Raw genomic sequence first — 19457 nt, forward strand, 5'->3', positions numbered from 1 at the left:
AAGAGAGCGAGAGGGCCTTCAAAGGCGTGGATATCCCATCATTCAGCTTTCATCATTAAACAAAAATCAACAAAGCTATTCTTTCTCAGTGGGGGCGGGGGGGGGGCAGCGCTCAATAAACCTGAAAATCAAAACAATCGAAAGGCTAAGGGCCCTGATTTGTTAAACTGACGCCCACTCCCCGGGATTAATCTCTTTAACCCCTGCCCACTCCCAACCCCGCCGGCTCCTTTGTCTTGCTCGGGCCCCTGCTCTCTCCTTGGTGGAGGTTACTCCCCACATGAGCGCAGGTGACACTCCTTGGAAACACTGATTTGGAAGCAGAGAGTAAGCTCCCGAGAGCTCCGAGGTCGCTCTACCTGGAGTGGCAGCACGCTCTCCCGCAGAGCAGACATCTGAGAGCTGTTAGCATCCATTCATCATATTTATTCTGAACACAAGTCTTCACCTTGGGTGCACATGTAAAGGTACTTAGCTATTAAACTGGATGGGGAATGCTTCTGTCCATATTTTCCTATGCGTTTGAAATATTAATAAAAATGTTTAAGAAAAAAAGAGACAAGGGGCAGCAAGCCATCAGGCAGCCGCTGCGGTCCACGAGGAGACCCCTCGTCCCAACTTGGCCCCAGGGCTGGGGACGCTGCACAACATGCTCCACTAAAGACCCAACCCAGACACGGTGCTCCATGCAGGGAATTGGGGCCCTGCCCAGAAGGCTGGGTGACCACCAGGGATGAGAGCAGGCATGGACAGGGCCACCGTGGTTGGTCAGTCTTGTCCACCTTGTTTATGTGTCAAGACGACATTTAGCAATTGATTTCGTCACTCAACGTGGGAATGCCACCCATAAAATGCGTCAACACTGAGAAGCTGGGCGAACACTTCCCGACTTCTCTCCCACGACGAGGGGAGAAGCCTGGCCCAGAGCGGTCATGCTGTGGCCATCTGCACTGCCACACATTAGTCTTGGCACGGCAGCTATAAGCTGGCACACGCTGTGTGTGACCTTGGGCAAACTACTTCACGCCTGAGCCCCGCCCTCCTCACGTGAGAAGTGATGGAAGCTCTCATAAAAAATGGTGCAAGGTTTCCTGTGGGGACGCAGAGCACGTCCGCAGAACAGCGGAAAGCACTCACGTGAGCTGGAACTTTGAGAAAGCTTTCGCTAAAACATTCACACACATCGAGAATGTGCTCCAATGCTAACTGTACAGTCTGAAGCCTTCTCACCAAGTGACACACCCAGTAGCCAGCAGCACCCCGACTACGTAACAGAGCTCTGCCTGCCCCCCAGGGCTCCCTTGTGCCCCAACCTGGAACGACTCCCTTCCCCGTTACCCTCCAACCTGACTGCCAGCACCACAGTGCAGACTAGCCATGCCCATCTGAACAAGAGGAAGCTTCCGGCGCCGCCGGTCTGGCTGGCCGCCTCTGCCCAACACTGCACTTCTGAGACGTGCTCGCGGGGCGCTGTGGCAACAGCAGGTCACCCCGCTGCCCTACGATAGTCTACTATATGAACACACAATGTGCTCCCCCCTTCTGCTGGCAACGTTGCATTGTGTTCAGTTTGGGGATCTTAAAGTGCTTTTCAACTTTTTAAAATATTTTGACACTCATATCTTGTGACAATAACAGCAGCAGCACTGGCCCTTCAGGAGGCCTTGGCCCTCGGGAGCTCCCAGCTTCTCGACCTTGAGGGCAGGAGTCCACGTTAACTGAAAACTGTTTCAAGGGCACAGACTGGCGTCTTCTGGGGCCAGATCCAGCTTGCATTCAGCTCTCAGAGGATTCTGTGACCTAGCAAGTTTAAGCTCAGGTGACATACAGGAAAGGTTATTTGGCAGGTCTTTTAAGACCCTTATTTGACACTGGTACAGCTGCCGAGGTGACGGCTGTGTGACACCATGCATGAGCTATGACCGGACAGGCCCCCTCAATGCTGAGTGCCCGGAACCTGGGGTAACACGCCCAGAGGCTGCTGTGAAGACTGTGATCAGTCCACATCCGGCACGGAGGAAGCAGCCGTCACTCCCGACTGTCACTATAATCATTCTGCGTCTTCTCTCAGACTCGAGAATTGTCATTCAGCGAAGACCCTGTTGCCTGTGGAAAAGCCCAGACTTAGAAGGCCTGGTGCCCAGTTATGGTCTGACCCCTAACAGGCTCTGCGGCCCTGGTCTCGGTCTCTGCCTCTGTGAGGCTGTTCTCCACGCTCCAGCGGATTCCAGCAGCCCTCGTCCCGGGTGGCGTCTTCGCCTGTCACCTGGCGTGCCGCGCGCCTCACTGCAAGCTCCCCGGTGAAGAGTCTCGCTGAGCCGTGCTCTTCCCCGCACGCTGGTGAGCAGGATCTGTACCCGCGGACAAGCCCGCGGACTTAATGAGCATCATTACCAGAGCGCGCCACTTCCTTCCCCGACTTCCACTTCCCCAGCTGTCGGCTGGCGCGGGCGCTGCCACCGCCCTGCAGGCCCCCTGCTGGGGGCTGGGAGAGGCCGAGGCCGGCCCGGATGGCACTGCCACTCCCTCGCAGGCCAGCACACCCCGCTCCTCCTTGTCCTCACGAAGTAGACTCCTGGGGTGTCAAACACGAGTGAGGGGCGCTTCGAGGGCTGAGGGCAGCGGCAGCAAGTGAGCTCGAAGGCAGAGCGAGATGGAGCGATGAGCTTTCAGGCCAGCGAGGAATCAGGACATCGCGTCCTCCCACTTCAATGACGCCGTGACGGTCTGACAGTGGCAGAGCCCTCGGGCTGCTGCTCCTCTCCTGCGCCAGCCAGACGCGGCCCGTGTGGCGGCGCAGCCCGTTCCCGGTGCCGCTGACAGGAGCCGGGCCGCTGGCGAGCAAGCATCAAGGGCGCGGAAAGGCCCGAGACGAGGGCCAGGAAACCGCGGATGGCTGACGACGACGCAGGACGCAGGGGGCTGCCACCAGCCTGGCACTGTTCTGTCCTGCAAAACCCGCCCCGGAGAGCACCACATGCGCCACGGCGCTGAGCAACGGGCAAGCAGTGCAGACCAAGGAAATCGCCCGAGTTCTAATGTTGTAAACATTTATTTAAAAAATACTACGGAGGAGAGATGTGGATTCAAAAAACACAGTCATGTACAGAAACAAAATGTATTGGAACAACAACAAAAAAAGACACCATAGGCATTCGAGAAGAAAGGATAGTGGAAAACTATTTACACATCATTTATAAAAGAGCAAGTCTACGAGAGTGTGATACCAAGGTATAAATGCAAAATATAGTGGCACGTCACGTGGAGACTAGTACCTCACGGAACAGGAGGCGAGGAACCTGGGTGGGTTCGTTTGCTTTGTCTCAAGGCCGCTGGCGGTGTTCAAGCGCCTCCCTCAGGCTGTGGGGCGCAGCAGTCTGGGGGGGCAAAGAGGTGATGCGCTGTGAGAACAGCATACAACAATCCAGAGGAAACCGTCTCTACCAGAAAAATAAAACACAAGTTTAGGTGATTAGCGTAAAAATAGGGCCTGTGCAAGGTCACGGGTGTGAGAAGGCGTGAGGAGCAAAATGTGGTTTTCTTGTTGTGTTTTTTTTTTTTTTTTTCCCAAGGGCTGTTTCTGGGCCCGGAGTAAGGCCCTGGCAGGTGCCTGCCCACTTCAGTAGCTGCTCTAGGTCAAGGAGACCTGGGCCCTGCCCCGCGAGCCTGGTCCCGGGCTGCTGGGGGAGAGCACGTCAAGGCCTGCTCCTCGAGACACTTTCTAGGGTTTCACTTGTTTGTGGTTTTCTTCATCCCTGACGACCCCGACACAAACATCAGGCTAAGTGCTGGTCGTGGCGATTAAGTAAGATGTTTGCCCATGGGGTGCAGCTGACACTGATTGGGGCGTTGGGGCCCCCATCCTTTTCCTCCCGTTCGCGTGCTGGTGCCCGACGCCTGTATCGGAGGCGGCTGTGCTGAAGGCGGAGCTCTGAAATGCTTCGAGGACTTCAGAAAACTGAAGGCTGGCTTGTCGCAAATGAGTGTCCTGCAAGAACTCCCTTTGTCTTAGAGGAGCACAGGGAGGGAGAGATCGGGCAGAAATCAAGACCGAGTGCCTTTCAAGACACCTGGAAATCTAAAAGGAAAGGGACCCTGGGTCCAGGGCAGACCCGCGCAGGCCCAGCCCCATGCCAGCTGGGTACCAGCTGTTCACCCAACAAGCCCCCTCTCCCAGCTCCCCTACTCCAGCATGCTGGACAGCGACCCTGCTAACCCTTGAGACTCAAGTTTTCATCCAGGATCAGCAGTGCATGTCACAGGAGAGCAAGGAGCTGGGCTCTGAGGACACGCAGAGAACGGATGGCAGGACACTCCCCCATACCACGGCCTCTTCAGATTCCCCACCTGTCCTGGGAACCAAATGCTGACTGGTATTAGCACCCTGTTTCACCCCCAAATCAAGAGCTGTCCTTTGCACGCGGAAATGGTGAGGGCGCCAGCACCGGCGGCAGTGGAGGGCAGTGACTGGCTGGCACGGCCTCCCAGGACACTGTTCTGGAGAACGCATCTTAAGCCCAGGAGGCACGAGGAGGATGAGGGGACAGTTCCCGGGGCCTTGGGTGACATAGCTCCCGTCCAGGGCACTCATTCTTGGGGGAGATGGAGAAGACACAGCAAGAAGGAAGCCTCCAGAAAGAGAGCCAGGAAGGAATGCTCGCCTGCCTTCCCGGCGGCCCGAGGAGCGGTCTGGAGGTGCTCCAGGCAGGGGGCCAGCGTGCCGACCGCGGCCCGCCGAGCGGACTCCACAGACAGCACTCAGGATGGAGACGGCGCCGGAAGCCCAGGCTGAGGAGAGGAAAGTGCAGGACAGCTGGTGCCCCGCACAGGGAGGAGGGCTGTGCTCCACGGTGGCCCGCAGCTGCCGGGCCACGGTCCCTGCTCACTGGTCTCGTGTCGGCCACCTCCTCGGGCACGGGGGGAGCCCTCACACACCGCGGGCGGCTCCAGCTGGCCTGACGCCTGGCTCCTGCTACCTCTGTACAATGTCGCTGATCTCCTTCACGGAGCTGAGGAGTTTGCTGAAGTCCTGAGTGGCTGCCGGGCCACTGCCAGCTGTTGCCGGGCAGATCTGAAGCTCCCGGAGATTATTCTCCAGTTTGTTGATGGCCTCGCGGAAAGCGAATTTGTTCCTCATTTGCTGAATGGAGTCCACGTAGCTCACGCAGAACGTGTAGAGGTTTTTGCCGGCTTCTAGTACGGCGCTATGGCTGGCCATCTGCTCGGAGTTCCTGGAGATGGCCAGGCACAGGGCCTCGGTGCTGTCCAGGACCACTCCCTTGGTGATGGTGCCACTGGCGATTCGCTCGGGAGGTTGGCGGGTTTTCCGAAGAGACACGCGGGTCGATATGAGAGGGATGAAGGCAGTGGAGGATGGCTGGTCACCCGCCAGGGTGGAGGATGCTGACGGCAAAGTGGAGGCAGTGGGGGCAGGGCTGGTCGGGGTCCCCACCGGCTTGGTGGATGACTGCGGCTTTGGCATGGCCGGGAGCGTGGGCTTTTTGCCACCCTCTCCCAGCTGGCTGGGTTTGGCAGCGTCACTGTTCACAGCGTCCACAACCAGAGCTGGGAGTTTCGCCTTCCCGCTGGCGCCGGCCTCCCCGGCTGCCTCCTGGCCCGGGCTCTGAGAGGACTTCCCCGCTTTGCCGACAGAGGCGGGGGGTGGGGGCGGTGGGGCAGGTTTGAGCTTGGACAACTTCCCCTTGTCTCTCCCTGGGGACTCGGAGGAGGGCTTGTGCCTCCTCACTCTGGACTCCTCGGCAGGAGCCTTGCCGGCCCCTCCAGATGCGCCTGGCCCCGCTCTGCTGGTGAGGGGCACCGGCTCGGCTGCAGCAGGTGTCCCCAAGGCACTGGACTTCCCGGCCTCTTCCTTGTGGGGGACACCAGAGGAAGGAGCCAGCACAGCCTGCCTGCGCAGGAGTTTTGGAGTCAGACTGGGCGGGCTGGAGCCCGGGCTAGCCTCTGCCGCATCTCTGAAGACGTCGTCGGCTGCTTCCTCCGTCTTTTTCACCAACCTGGGCGGGGGCGTCACTGTGCCTCTGGTCACCTGGTCAGGTCTGTTCTCACTTGCTCGCTTTCGAGGCAGAGCTGGCTTCTCACTTTTGTGCCCTCCGAAAGTGGACGAGTCGAACTGTCTTCCCGTGGACTGCAGGTCCCGCGGCAGTGTGACTGACTTCCACTCTGTGTCCTTGGCCCCGTGGGGCACGCAGGAAGCAGAGCAGGATCTCAAGAACCGTTTGCTGGAGCTGATGCCACTCTCCTCTTCGCTGGCTGCTAATCGGCTGCTGGTCAGTGTGATGGACTTTTTCCACAGGTGGGGAGACCGGAAGCCTGCGCCCCCTGACTCCCGGAAGGCTCCATTGGGGACACCAGCCCCAATGCTGGGCTTTGGGGACTTGAGCGGCTCGGCCATGTCCGGGGCTGGGAGCGCTAGCGCCCCGTTGATTTCGCGGGCCTCGTCCTCACTGGCCCCCTTGCGTTCGGGCTGGCCGTCCATCTCCCGGAAGGAGCTGCTGCGTTTGGGAGGGGTTGGGGCCGTTTTCTTCTTCTTCTTGATCAAGGCGCTAAACAAGTTGGTCTTTTTGTCTTTGGGGAGAAGGCGTTCATCTTCATTGAGGCCACCATCTTGGGGACTGCGCTCTTTTCGAGGGAGCAATGGAGAGACAGCAGGCTCGTGGTCCAGAGGATCTGAAACACAGTGAGAAAAGCTTAACAAGTCCAGACTAAAGGCTCTTGAGTGCGTAAGAAACCTTGGGCTGGCCGCTCGCTCCCTACAGTGGTGCAGCCACAGGCCTGGGCTCTGGACTCTGAAAGGCCTGGTGTGACTACCAGCTCTGCCGCTCACAGCCACGAGGCCTGGGCAAGGTACTTCTTTCTCCCATCCTCAGCTTGCTCATCTACAAAACGCAGGATAATAAAACCAATCCAAAGCACTGCTGGGGGAATGCAACACAGTAACGAACACGGAGCATCTGTCAGAGCTGAGAATGAAATTTCTCAGGAGCTGTTGTCACTGTTAGTATTCTCATGAGGAAGAGCTTAGGGCTCTCTCCTTGAAGACAATGCAAGAAGGAGCTGGATTGTCCCTGGCCTCCTCATCCCTGTACTGGTTTCCTTTCAATCAGCGGAGTCCCCCCACTATCTGGTGAGTAGAAACCATGACAAGACCGAGCAAAGGGTCAGAACCTGTGCCTCTCAGACCAGCAACTGGTGGAGGTTCCAGCGAGGTGTGACCTGGAGGGAACGAGACGCATCCCATGGTGACGATGGGCTATTACGCTTGAGAAACGAGAAGGGGTAACCTTTTAAATTTTTTAAATGGGCAGTCCTAAGAAAACTTTCTGGTGTTGCCAAGTTCCCAATACTGAATGACAGACTTCTCTCTCAGGGGGCAGCTATAAGGAGAGGTTTTCTGTCACACGTGTAACTCAGAGCAGAGGTACAAAGGGCATTCACCAGAACATCAGGCAGCATGCAGGAGATCTGACTCAGAGAAAGCCAAAACTTTACGCCAGAGGAAGAAAGCGAAAAAGGTAAAATTCTAACAAATTATGCGTCTAACTCTATTTCAGTGCTGCACAGCTAAATGACACTCCTGGCTTGCCATGAGATTACGTATCAAAGCTCCCTCAGGTGAACACGGACAGGCATACGAACACGAATGCTCATCACTGTCCTTTGCCTAAGCCCCAACTTCCACAGCAGCTTCTCCTGCTTCCCAGTGCTCAACTACCTGAAATCACATCAACGAACAGAAGAACAAAGGGTCCAAGGTTCTAGACCGTTTACATGCCATGGCCTCCAAAGCGCGGTGAACGAGATGATCCATGGGAGTGTGGAAATAAAGCATTAAAATATGAATATGTTTCTTATGTAAACCTTTTAAGCGCATATTTTTGGTATATTTTATGTTATACTTAATACCTGCATGCAGTAATACATGTATATACTTTACATACATACGTATGTATAGGCTGCACGTTCAATTTTTTAAAAAATTAATATGGGTATATGATAAAAAATTGGGGAATCATGGCTCTGTAGATTCTGCTATGGTTAAACATCCTTGAACGCTTGCTTTGTCTGTCCCTTCCCACTCAGTCTGTGGTCTATCAGAGCCTCCCCTAGGAGCCTCTGCAAACCGGAGGCTGGCCCTCTTCAGTTGGTCTGCAGTGGAACCCAGACTTCTGGGGTTTTGTGGGGCAGGGAACAACTGCTCCACAAGAGTAGCCTAACCCCGAAGACAGCCTGGCACACAGGAAGCACTAGATCAATGTCTGCTAATACGACTCCTGACAATTTCCTGAGACCCCTCCTGAACCACTCCCATTCTCCCCTGCTCTACTCAGGGACCAGAGAGGACATAGCTCTGTGCCACAGGTGTCTCCTGGTTCCGTCGGTCCCAGTGAGCCTTTCATATCACTTCTTTTACGACAAGTTGCTCGTCGTCTGGTTCGATATTTATTATTGCTGTATCTGCCTTGCAAGAACCACCACAAGTATTGTGAATAATACATGAAAAGGCGGGTTCCTTTTCCACAGGTTTCATAAGCATCTCTGCCTATTTGACTGAACTAACTGCCAAAGCTACTCGCTCCTAATGATGCCCAGAGGGAGGGGTGGGATGCTGCAGCGAGAGGAGAACCCTCTTCCCACCACTGGACCACCTACGTGGGCTGTGCCTGCCCTTCTGTGCAGGCGCCCCTCACTGCTTCCCAGCTGCCACACTGGCCCCGAGGGCGTCGACTGCCCTGGGCCTGCGGTGGGGGAGGGGTCGGGACATACCAGGCTCTCCCGGGGCCTTGGAGTGGGGTGTCTCAGGCACATCGGTGGAGTCTTTGTGTTCTGCAGCTCTCCTGGAGGTTCTTGTCTTGGTGGGCAGCTCTGGGGCCTGCAGCAAAGTACTTGCCACCCCTCGCATGCCTTTTTTCCCCAGCTCCTTTTCCACTTCTAAGAACCACCAAAAAAAGGCGAAAACAAAAACAAAACACGAAAACCAGCAGCCATCAGTAATGGTATCGTTTTGGTATGTTGGCTTTTTCTTTTTAAAATAACAGCTGTCACCTACACAGTTACGGAAAAGAGGGATAAATGCTGAAAACGCAGCACTTAGTCCTTTTCAGAATTCCGCAGGGCTACAAGAGACAGAGCTCCACACTCGACGCCTCTGCCCAGCTTTCTGGTCTCAGAGAACTTGTTGGCTTGTGCACTTCTACCCGGAAGTGAACTAAAGGCCCAGAGTTGGAGTCCCACAGTTGTCCCTCCTACCCCAAACCTTTCAGCCCACTGCAGGCATCCCGCGGACAGACGGCCAGGCCACTTTACCATCTGATATGCTGGACTCCTGGAACATTGTTTCAAAGGCTTGGTGGATTTCAGCAAAGGATGGCCGGTCAGAGGGATTCCACTGCCAACCTGGACAGACGACACCCAAGTCAGACCACCCACGAGGCCTTGCTGACAGCGTGGGGCTAGCAATTCTCATGGAAAAGTCTAGAAACCAAAGGAGCATTCCCACTCCTGCTACCCATCTTTTGTTGTGACAAGTAAAAATGATAATGCCATTGTGCCTTATTACAAACATTAAGAATCTGAAAAGACTTTAGATATCGGCAGCAATATGGATTGTAAAACTCCAGAGAGACGTTGACAGCCAGACTGCGTTTACAAATACATTTTCCCAACCCTATTCTAGCAAGTACAGGAAATTACTATGCCAAATAGCACCGCCTCCCTTACCCTTACTTTGTGGTTATCAAAGTCCAAAATCCTCAGCAGTCAGGAAATGCTAATCAAAACAAGATTACAATGAGGATTAAGAACTGACCAGACCCAGTGTCGGTGAGGATACAGAGTCACTCACATACACTTCTGGTGGGAGTACAAATTGGTACAACCTTTTTTGGAAAACAATTTGGCAAAACCTATCAAAATTTAAGATGTACATAGCCCTTTGAGCCAACAGCTCAACTTTTAGCAATACCGGCACAGTGCGCAGAGGCGTATGGAGAGGGTGCCCACTCCTGCCTTGTTTACAACAGCAAAACCCAAATATAAATGTGTAAGACAGCCAAGTGTTCATCAAAAGAGGACTAGAAGAATGAACGATCCGCTTAACAGAATGCTAAACAGCTAGGCAAAAATAAGAGGAGAGGGGCAGAGAGATATCTTGGGATCATGGACGTGGAAAGACAGGCCTGTCCACCGCTCAGTGCAAAAAAGTTGCGGGAATGATTATATATATAATAAAACCAACTAGAAAAATGTCCCTTGGAGCACGTACCTGTCACAGCAGGTTTAAAGGCAGGTCCAGGAATCTATATTTATTAGTAAGAAATCCAAGTTTGGTACCCCTCAATCCCAATTTTGCATTAAAAAAAAAACCACCCTCACACATAAATACTATGTACAAATGAGATACACAGAAACACTGAAAAAAAGCCTGCAAGCTGTTCCATTCGTTGCTCTGAAGACTGGGAATGAAGAGAGGAAATGGAACACTAATTTTTTACTTTGCGTACGCACCCCTACACGGCATGTCCTAAAAGCCCACACAGAATTTTTAGAACGCGCAGGGGAAGGCTCACATGCTCGCATGAGTTCGTAGACCTTCTCTGGGCAGCCTTCCGGGCGCTCCATGCGATAGTCTTTCTCCAGCAGCTCATACACCTGCGACAGGTCAATTCCTGGGTAAGGTGACATGCCATAGGTAGCGATTTCCCAAAGCAATACTCCAAATGCTAGAAGAAAGAGAAAGGTGATTGAAAACGTGTTCAGTATACTGCATTTACAACTGGTTACCTGTGCAGCAGACATGAGAAGTTACACCCTCAGAAGCGGGCCAGGCACTGACATTTCACCAGGTTCTTAACTACCAACAGCCCAGGACAGTTTACTCACCCCCCAGACGAGAACACGCTGAAGGAGAGAAGAGGACTGGCTGAGCAACCCCTCCAGGGTCTCTGAGGTAACATGACCCTCTTGCTGACACCCGTGGTGGAGAATCTAAAGCTGGAAGTCAGGAGGCCATTTCCACTCCCAGCTCTGTGATCAACTAGCTATGTGCCCAAGACATGCCACCTCTCCCTGTCGGGTATATGAGATTATCACCAAGGCCCCTCCCAACTCTAAAAATTTCATAAAAATCTTATGAAATCTTAGAACACTTTGAAGGCCCAGAGTACAGCCTTGAAACTCCAGATCCCGTTCAAGGAAGCAAGGCCCTTGGAGAAGTGGGTGGTTCAGGTCTACGGCAGGGAATGACGCCAGAGTATTTTATCATTCCAGATGGCACAGATGCTATCGAAGACTATGAGGGTCTCATCAAAAGGACCAGGAGCAATTTGAAGTTGCCACTGGCCAAAGATGAGACAATTTGAATACCAATAAGGAAAATAACTGCCGTGGATTAAAACACATCGAATATATTTAAACATGTTATATATATGAGAATTCATAATAATATCACACACACAAAAAGTCCAACAAAAACCTATTTGGTCACCATTGTAAGCTTATTAAGAAACCAACTCATTATTGTGAAAACTGGTAAACAATGGCAAGAAAGCAAACATTTATCCTGCCTTTCCTGTATTAACTATACCAAGTAACCAAATAGTAGATGAAGGAAAGCTTCTTCTTACAGAAGTACTGAGCTAATCGAAAAATAAAAAAGGACAAAATTAGAGAACTACCATTTGGCAACCCCTAATAAAATAGTGGATCTAGGCGCTGGGTATCAGTAACTGCTAAAATCATGAAAGAGAGAGAAAACCAAGCATTATGTACCTATTGATGAAAAAGCACACCACTGCCTAAGAAGAACTCTTAACTAAAAGAAAAAAAAAAGTCAAACCTGAATATGATCAAGCTGTCTAGATCCAACTATCCATTTACCAGGAATACTGAAGAGAGAGAAACATATTAAATCACACCACAGGGATACAATGAGCAAAATCCAGAATGTGGGAAAATTTAAAGGACAAGTGACAGGGTTTCTTCGACAAATAAATAGCAAGGGAAATAAAGAGTCGGAGAGAACTTACAGATCAGTCTTAAGGGACATATCAATTAATCACATTATGTGAACCACTGGATCTCAATTCAAACAGATCGTAAAATAAAAATACGACTTTTCCGATTCAACTGGAAATTTGAACACTAACTAGATATTTGATAATATTCAGAAATCACTGTCAATTTTTGGAGGAACGACGTGGTTATAAGAATAAAAAAACCATCTTTTAGAGACTCATTTAAGAAATATTTGTGGACAATATGATATTTGAGACGTGTTTGAAAATAAGGGTCAGGTGGGTGGGCGGGGCACAGAGGACAGGAGAGCACGGGGAGGGGCCAAATTAGTAAAGCGGGTGACGGGTACACAGGGCTCGGGTCAGGCAGCTCTGTCTTCTTTAGTGTGCATTCACAATTGGCCATAATAAAAAGTTCTTCAAAGAAGAAAGAAAATATGGTCACACGAGGCTTTAGGGGGCAGTATCCTATTTAAAGCCCAAACCAAACCACACAGCGTTCCGTGCACAGAGGAACCCTACAAATTCAAGCCGCAAGTTTAGAATGGAGACGAAAATGGCAAGGAAAAAAAAAGTTACTCTGATTACTTCAGAAGAAAAAGCTCACTTTTACTTCACTTTGGAGATAAAACAGAGAAGAAAGACTTTTAAACAAACAAAAAAAACAAACAGAAGGAGAATCAAGTAATGAAAAATAAAAGAAACGAGGGAGCGAGAAAGAGGCAGCAGAGGAGCAGGGAGGACGAACAGGAAAAGGAGCCCCGGCCGGGGCGGGCGACGTCAGGATGGAGCGGGCAGCGCTTACCCCAGACGTCGGACTTGATGGAGAACTTGTTGTAGGCCAGGCTTTCGGGCGCGGTCCACTTGATCGGGAACTTGGCCCCGGCATGGGCCGTGTAGGTATCTCCTGTCATTAACCTGCTCAGGCCGAAATCAGCCACCTTCACCAAGTGGTTTTCCCCTACCAGGCAGTTTCGGGCAGCAAGATCTCTGGGAAAGGAACAAGTTCGTGCATGAGACATCCTGGCTCGCTGTCCAGCTGTCCAGCTTCACAAATCCCCCCGCCCCCCAGGAAAGGGGCAACACAGACAATGGGAAAAGGGAGTCGGGCTTCCTGGAAACACGTTAATTCCTCACCAGGGAGCAACGCCGTCCCTCGGCACCCACCTGGTGAGAGGGTGGCGCTGGGAGCGGGCTCCCTGGCCCTGTGACCTGAAGCAAGTTAATTAATTACCCGGGCCTCAGCCACCTCATCCGTAAAATGAAGATGATAACATCTACTTCTTAGGGTTGTTGTGAGTGGTAATTAATTAATATGTGCAGTGCTTCAACCGACGCCTGGAGAATAGTAAGTGTCATCTAAGTGTCTGGTTAGTGCTGCTCTGCGCCAGGAATGAACGTACAGGTCAGTCCTCGGCCGTGAGCCACTGACGTCAGAGTCTCTGCGTGTCCTAGCCAGACGTGGTGACGAGCCCACAGCATTCTTTACCCAAATTGTGTTTCCTGCTTTCCTCTTTCTTCCTGATGCCTATCCAAACGTATCCTAAAAATTCTCTCCTGTATAATTAGCTTCCTCTCGCCTACTGATTCCCTGTCGGGAATCTAATCCTTGGTTCATGGATGTGGACCATGAAATCACAAGGCAAACTGAAATGGAGGGATGAGAGGCGGTAGCAGCTAAGGTGATAGCTGCATAAGACAGCATGATCACTGGGAATCAGAGAGAAACTAAATACAGAAGAGTTGTGCCTAACGGGATTTTGATAAAGCACTTCAAGTTTGCCCACATAAAGAGGGAACGGACCTAGCTGGGCAAGGCAAACCAGAAGTCAAGAAATCTCAATTTATAGCCTCAGAGGGTTCACTTTCTTGAGTGACAGGAGCATCTGACCAGCCTCTCATGGAGCACAGAACATCTGTCTTACAAGGAACCGCCAGCATTTCACACACGCTACCCCCAGTCCTCACTACGAAAGCTTGTGTACAGGTTTCATACTTGAGTTAATTGGGCAGGAAAGGTCACAACGGTGGCGTGGAGAACATCATGTATAAAAGACTCTGGCAAAGCCCATTAGACTCTGCCTTGCATAGGCTGTCACTTTGCGAGGAAGCCATTTCCACCCGCAAAGAATGCGAAGACCAAAATAATTGTGGCACACCTGAAGGTCAAAACGCTCCAGGCTTTACAACAGCAAAGACGCTTAATTTAGAACCACACACACGCAATTCTGACAATTGTGGAAACATCGCTGAACCAGATGACAGCAAGTTAAGTGGAGAATGAAATGATAATAAAGAGAAGGGAGGGAAAAAACACACAATGCAAATGCAAAACCCGGACCCTGGCTGTTACCACACGTTTATGTAAAAGCGACACCAACTGCTCCCAGGAAGAGGTTTCACGACGCATGCCGGGCTTGGAGGAACAATGAGTGTGCTACTTCAGGGGAGCTGTGGCTATCAGGAAGGAGGCCTTTCATGAATCATTTAATGTTCCACTTAATCCAAAACGGTTCCGAAGTGAAACATTTCTTGCCCCAGGGATTAAACCGCTCTGTTGGTCCAGAGTCCGGGCCTGGCTGATTCTGGACCTAGATGTACACCCTAAGCTGCCAAGGTCAGGAACCCAGCATCCGCCTTTGTTCCAAGGTCTAGTAAGTTACCAGCACTAAAGCTGGAGGCTGAGCCGCAAGACCTCAGAGGCCGGGGCTTTCATAGAAGGATGCGCAGGCCCCATGCTCACTCCGTGGCTCGGCGGGGAGGGCTGTGTCACCAGGCTCCTACCTGTGGATGAAGTTTTTCTTCTCCAGGTACTCCATGGCTGACGAGATCTGAGTGGCCATGTACAGCAGCACCACAGCATTCACCTCCTGCCGGTTACACTCTCTCAGGTAATCCAACAGGTTGCCATAGGTCATGAACTCAGTGATTATATAGAACGGGGGCTCCCGGGTGCAGACCCCTGCCAACAAGACATTGAGGGCTTCGGGGTGCCGCTCTACCCCCGAGTGAACAAACATCAAAAGGGACTGGCACTGAAGGGGTCAGGCTTCTGAAATGGAGTCTGACTCGGTGCTAGTCTGGGCCCCACTTCTAAAGAAGGTTCCAAGCACTTGTGACTTGAGACTATGTCTCTGTGGGAGGGACATGGCCACGGTCTTTTCTTCCTCTTAAGCCAACGACCTTAAACAGGAAGCGGCTGCCACTGAGTTTAGAAGCAAAGGCCAGGAACACAGCGAATGGCCTGAACTGCTGTTGGTTTACCCCTAAATGGTTATGTCTAATGGTTATGTCTTATAGAATCTCTTTAGTGAAAGAATTCTTAAAAATTAAGTTTCAGAAGCCAATCTGCGATTTGCGTTTCATTGCTTTAGGTATCAATTTAAAGAAATGAAGTTGTCTCTCATACACACGCACACTCGCACGCACGCACACGATCTTACACAGGCCTCCTTTAACAGAGGGCTGAATGCTGGTAGAGAACAGATGTCCAAATCAGAGATCTAAGCGTAGTGAGCCATTCGTCTCCTCTCCGACAGCACCTGCATCGCCCTGAGGGTTCCAGTCAAAGGCCCTCCCTTCTGCGCTCCACACTCACCGAGTAACTGTACTAGGTTAGGGTGCTTGATCTCTTTCATCACGGCAGCTTCTTTCAAGAACTCCTCCACCTCCATGGTGTCCTCCTGCAGAAAAAAAAAAAAGTGGTGAAATTATTTCAGCAAGGGATGTGTGTGTGGGAAGGTATGATGGGGTGGTTGACATGAAGAACTGGAGCTTTGGCAAACAAGCTTCCTGGCCCACCAGGTTCGGCCAGCGCATTGCTCTGCACAGGTTCTGAGGCAGCCGATCACCGTCTCAAGGGCACGACGAATTGCCTCTTTGGTGCTGAACTTTTGAATTCTCGCCCAGGGCAATACATCAAAGTTGGTTTGTATACGTTGGTGACCTGCTTCTGGTGGCTGCTCCGCGGACTGTACCTGTTCCCATCACCGTGTGGAGCTTGCGGGTAGGGGGAGGTGTGTGCAGGCAAACACCACAAACATGGCGTTAGTTCCCTAAAGGACAGCTGGCTTGCAAGGGGTCTTAAAATGCCTAACACACACACAAAACATCGCCAGAAGAATCTGAAATGTACCCGATTTAAGAGAAGAGACTCTGATGACACAAACAGATACTGTAGCATCAAAGAACGACACCTCGAAACACGGCAAAAACAGAGGACGTGGGACTGCTTAAGAATGGGGTGTCATGGGGTTCTTAATGAAGCCGTCACCACTATCTGTCAGGTCAGCTACTCCATTTCTAAAATCATCTTTGCTAGCAGCTTCCCTAACGAGAGCCACAAGCATCATCGGCAGCAAGTTCGGTGTCTGAATGCTGAGGAGAGACAAAGATGTTGGCAAACGTGGTGATATTTCTATATTTCCTCAGGTATTTTCGGACTCGGCCCCAGTCTGCGGGCTGTGGCGCAGTAACGAGGCCCTGCTACACGAGAACCGGGCTGCGGCTTACGTCAGGTGAGCCTCTCTGTGACTTAAAGAACCCACTGTCCTCTGAACTGACCATCAAAATGGGAAGCAGGTGGTGGTAAATGGCATGGTCTGTTCGCTGCGAGAACCTGGCTATAAAGGCCAATGAGGGAAGCGAGATACCACCCTCCAAATTTCAACATGGATTTTGAGTTTGTCTGAAGAGAAAGACTGCACGGGAGACAGGGAATAACCTTCCTGAAAACTAGATCCCCCCAAAGGAAAACCTCATCAAGTTCACCTTAAACGTGGAACCTTATACACTGCACCTGCCCCTTCGGGGACAAAGGTCTAAAGTGTCCTTACTGTAGCATTCACTGTGATCACCCCACCCCCGTTCCTAGCCCCCGAACCCAAGGCAGACGTCCAGAGGACAGGCCCATCTCTGCTTAGCGCTTTCTTGCTTCGGTCAACCACATTTACGAGCGGAGCGTGACCAGTGAGTTACGTGTCAGGCCATTATCACTTTGCGTGCGGCTCTGTGAGACTGAAATTTAGAAAGTTATTGCTCTTTAAAAATGGCGAGCTGCTCTTAATGTCAATTAAACGTCACTGGTAGTCTCTGTGCCAGGCTGTGTGGGGGAAGAGGACGCACCCCAGCTGCCACCCCACGGGCGGGCTCCTTGATTCTTCAGAGTCCTCTCCACTCTGTCACGTGCTCAGCCGACCATGCCGTTTGGGGCGTGAAGTGCTCTGATTTGCCAGGGTGACACACTAATGTCAAAGGCTGGAGTGGGAACGCCTGCCAGGATGGGGGTGTCAGTGTTGCCCACTGAGGACCAGGGGCTTTAAGAATCTTGCCTGGCCAGCAACACATTCAAAAAGTAGCTCTCACATGAAGCTTTCCAGACAAGTGAAGTTTTTCGATTTTAAAGCACCACACGATAAACCATGAACGGGGAAGTCATTTCAGAAACACCATTTGTCTTACAGCTGCTGACTCTTTTCTAAAAGAACCATGTTCTCAGTCTTAAGAGTCTTGGACATGCAGGAAGAACAATACAGCTCTCCAAGGCATCCTTCTTCTTTTTGTCTTTCTCTTTTCATTCATTCATTCATTCATTCATTCATTCATTCATTCATTCATACACACACACACACACACGCGCGCGCGCGGACAGTATAAATAAACCCTTGTTTTTTTCCTTCAGGACAATCAGTGGGAACGTGTCTCCCCCTGCTGGAATCAGACTGGGTTCAACTCACAGTCTGAACTAACAGCATACTACATTTATAGTTGGGTTCAAGTGGAAACATCCCCAATGTTATTCTGTTAAATTTCTTTACGTTCATTAAAAAACTTTCCACCATGTTTTTGAAGAGAATTCTTCCCTTACATAGTAAAATAAAACTAACTCAGGTTAATTGGGGTGAGGGCAACACTTTGAGTAAAAGCTGTGAATTTCAGCCTTGTCTGTTTGGGATGGAGATGGGTCAACTGGCCTCTCTCCACAAGGACTGATGGGCTTGGCCCAGATGCAGATGAAGGTTTGGGCTGGTCCAGGGAAGAGGTTAAAAGGCGGCTTGTTAATACTGACCAAGCCCTGCCACTGTGTAGCCAGGTGTTACTTATGGAACAGGTAACACAGCAGTGATCTCTGAAATTGTTTCTTCATTTATACAGGTGGAAAAGACAGCAGTATCTGCCCCAGTGCCAACTACCGTGCCCAGCCCCTGGCCAGCATCCCACCAGTGGAACTCACTATTATTTAAGACGGCTGATCTCGATTTCTGAGAAGCAGACTAAATATATAGCTTGTATGAAAGACAAGCAGGTTCTTTAACACAGTTTTTTGTCTTTCTCACAGATACATTCTCCTGGACTCAACATCTCACAGGTATGTTTTAACCAGCTTCATCCTGTTTGCTCCCTGGTCTCACCTCCAACAGTAAGTATCCTACAGCATAAAAAAGAACACTGTTTTTAAAGATGGCTCCGCCTCCTGCTGCTGCTGTACAGCTTTTAGTGCTCTCTCTGCTCCCTCTCAGCAAGGAGCCCCCCGGGCTTGGGGCAGGGCTCCTGTGTCGGACAGAGATCAGTTTCCACACGCTTCTGATTCTTACCCAAATGTTAGCTGAACGACGTTACAATCAGTGAAGTACCGTCCTTCACTCCGGGTGGACCAAGGCCAACATGTTTAAAGTCACACAGGAGAGATGGGGCAGAGTTTCTGAGCTCGACAGAGGAAGGCGGTTCACAAACCAGGTCTGACACTTGAAGCTCAAGCAGAAAGTCCACAAGAAAGCACCTCCCAGAGGAAGCCCCAGAACGCTGATCCCCAATACCGCACCTGTACCTGGCTCTGCAGCCAGCAGAGAACCCAGTGCGAGAGCAGGGGTCACAAGGCGACAGCGGTCTCTCTCCCCAGTGCACAGCCCCCTGGGGAAGCCAGAGAGCACTGCGCGGGACTGCCCCGTGCGAATGCTGTCACAGAACCCTTCCCTCTCTGCTCATTTCTGGAGCTCTCCAATAAAACCGATCTCCTTGGGGGGAAAATAACAAAACTAAACCCCCAGCCAAAACACCCTGTGTTGGTGAGGGTGCGGCACACAGGCACGCCACCCTTGCACTGGCGGTAGAGTGTAAAGAGGCAGGAGCGCCCTGGGCGGCAGCTGAGAGTGTGATCAGAACGAAAACGCACGTGGTCCTCAATCCGGCAGTTCAACTCTGAGGAGCTGACCCGCCAGGAGTCTCTCCCGTATGAGCGAATAAGGACTCCCTGGGGACTGTTCCGAACAGCCAGGTGTTGGAGAGAACACAAACGGCCATGAGGGCTGGTACACGCTGAAGTATATCCACACAAGGACAAGACGACCTTGTGTGCGCTGACAAGGATCAACGGTCACGACACATTAAGTGGACATAAAAGGTACAGAGCAGTGTCTACAGCATGCT

At 51.5% G+C, this 19457-nt stretch overlaps 1 protein-coding gene across 1 annotated transcript in view; it reads right to left on the reverse strand.

Annotated features, from left to right (window-relative positions):
* Positions 1–3036: 3036 nt before the first annotated feature.
* Positions 3037–19457, reverse strand: part of ABL1 (ABL proto-oncogene 1, non-receptor tyrosine kinase) — a 117562-nt gene continuing 101141 nt past the window's right edge. Inside the window, exons 5-11 of the mRNA XM_011370039.2 lie at positions 15631–15715; positions 14817–14994; positions 12838–13022; positions 10587–10739; positions 9325–9414; positions 8785–8949; positions 3037–6687 (exon numbers count right to left, since the gene is read on the reverse strand). Of these exons, the coding sequence (XP_011368341.1) occupies positions 4973–6687; positions 8785–8949; positions 9325–9414; positions 10587–10739; positions 12838–13022; positions 14817–14994; positions 15631–15715 (2571 nt within the window). The 3' untranslated portion in view covers positions 3037–4972. The remainder of the gene's footprint in view (positions 6688–8784; positions 8950–9324; positions 9415–10586; positions 10740–12837; positions 13023–14816; positions 14995–15630; positions 15716–19457) is intronic.

The sequence above is a fragment of the Pteropus vampyrus genome, unplaced genomic scaffold (genome assembly GCF_000151845.1).
Source record: "Pteropus vampyrus isolate Shadow unplaced genomic scaffold, Pvam_2.0 Scaffold158, whole genome shotgun sequence".
In the NCBI taxonomy this organism is placed as follows: domain Eukaryota; kingdom Metazoa; phylum Chordata; class Mammalia; order Chiroptera; family Pteropodidae; genus Pteropus; species Pteropus vampyrus.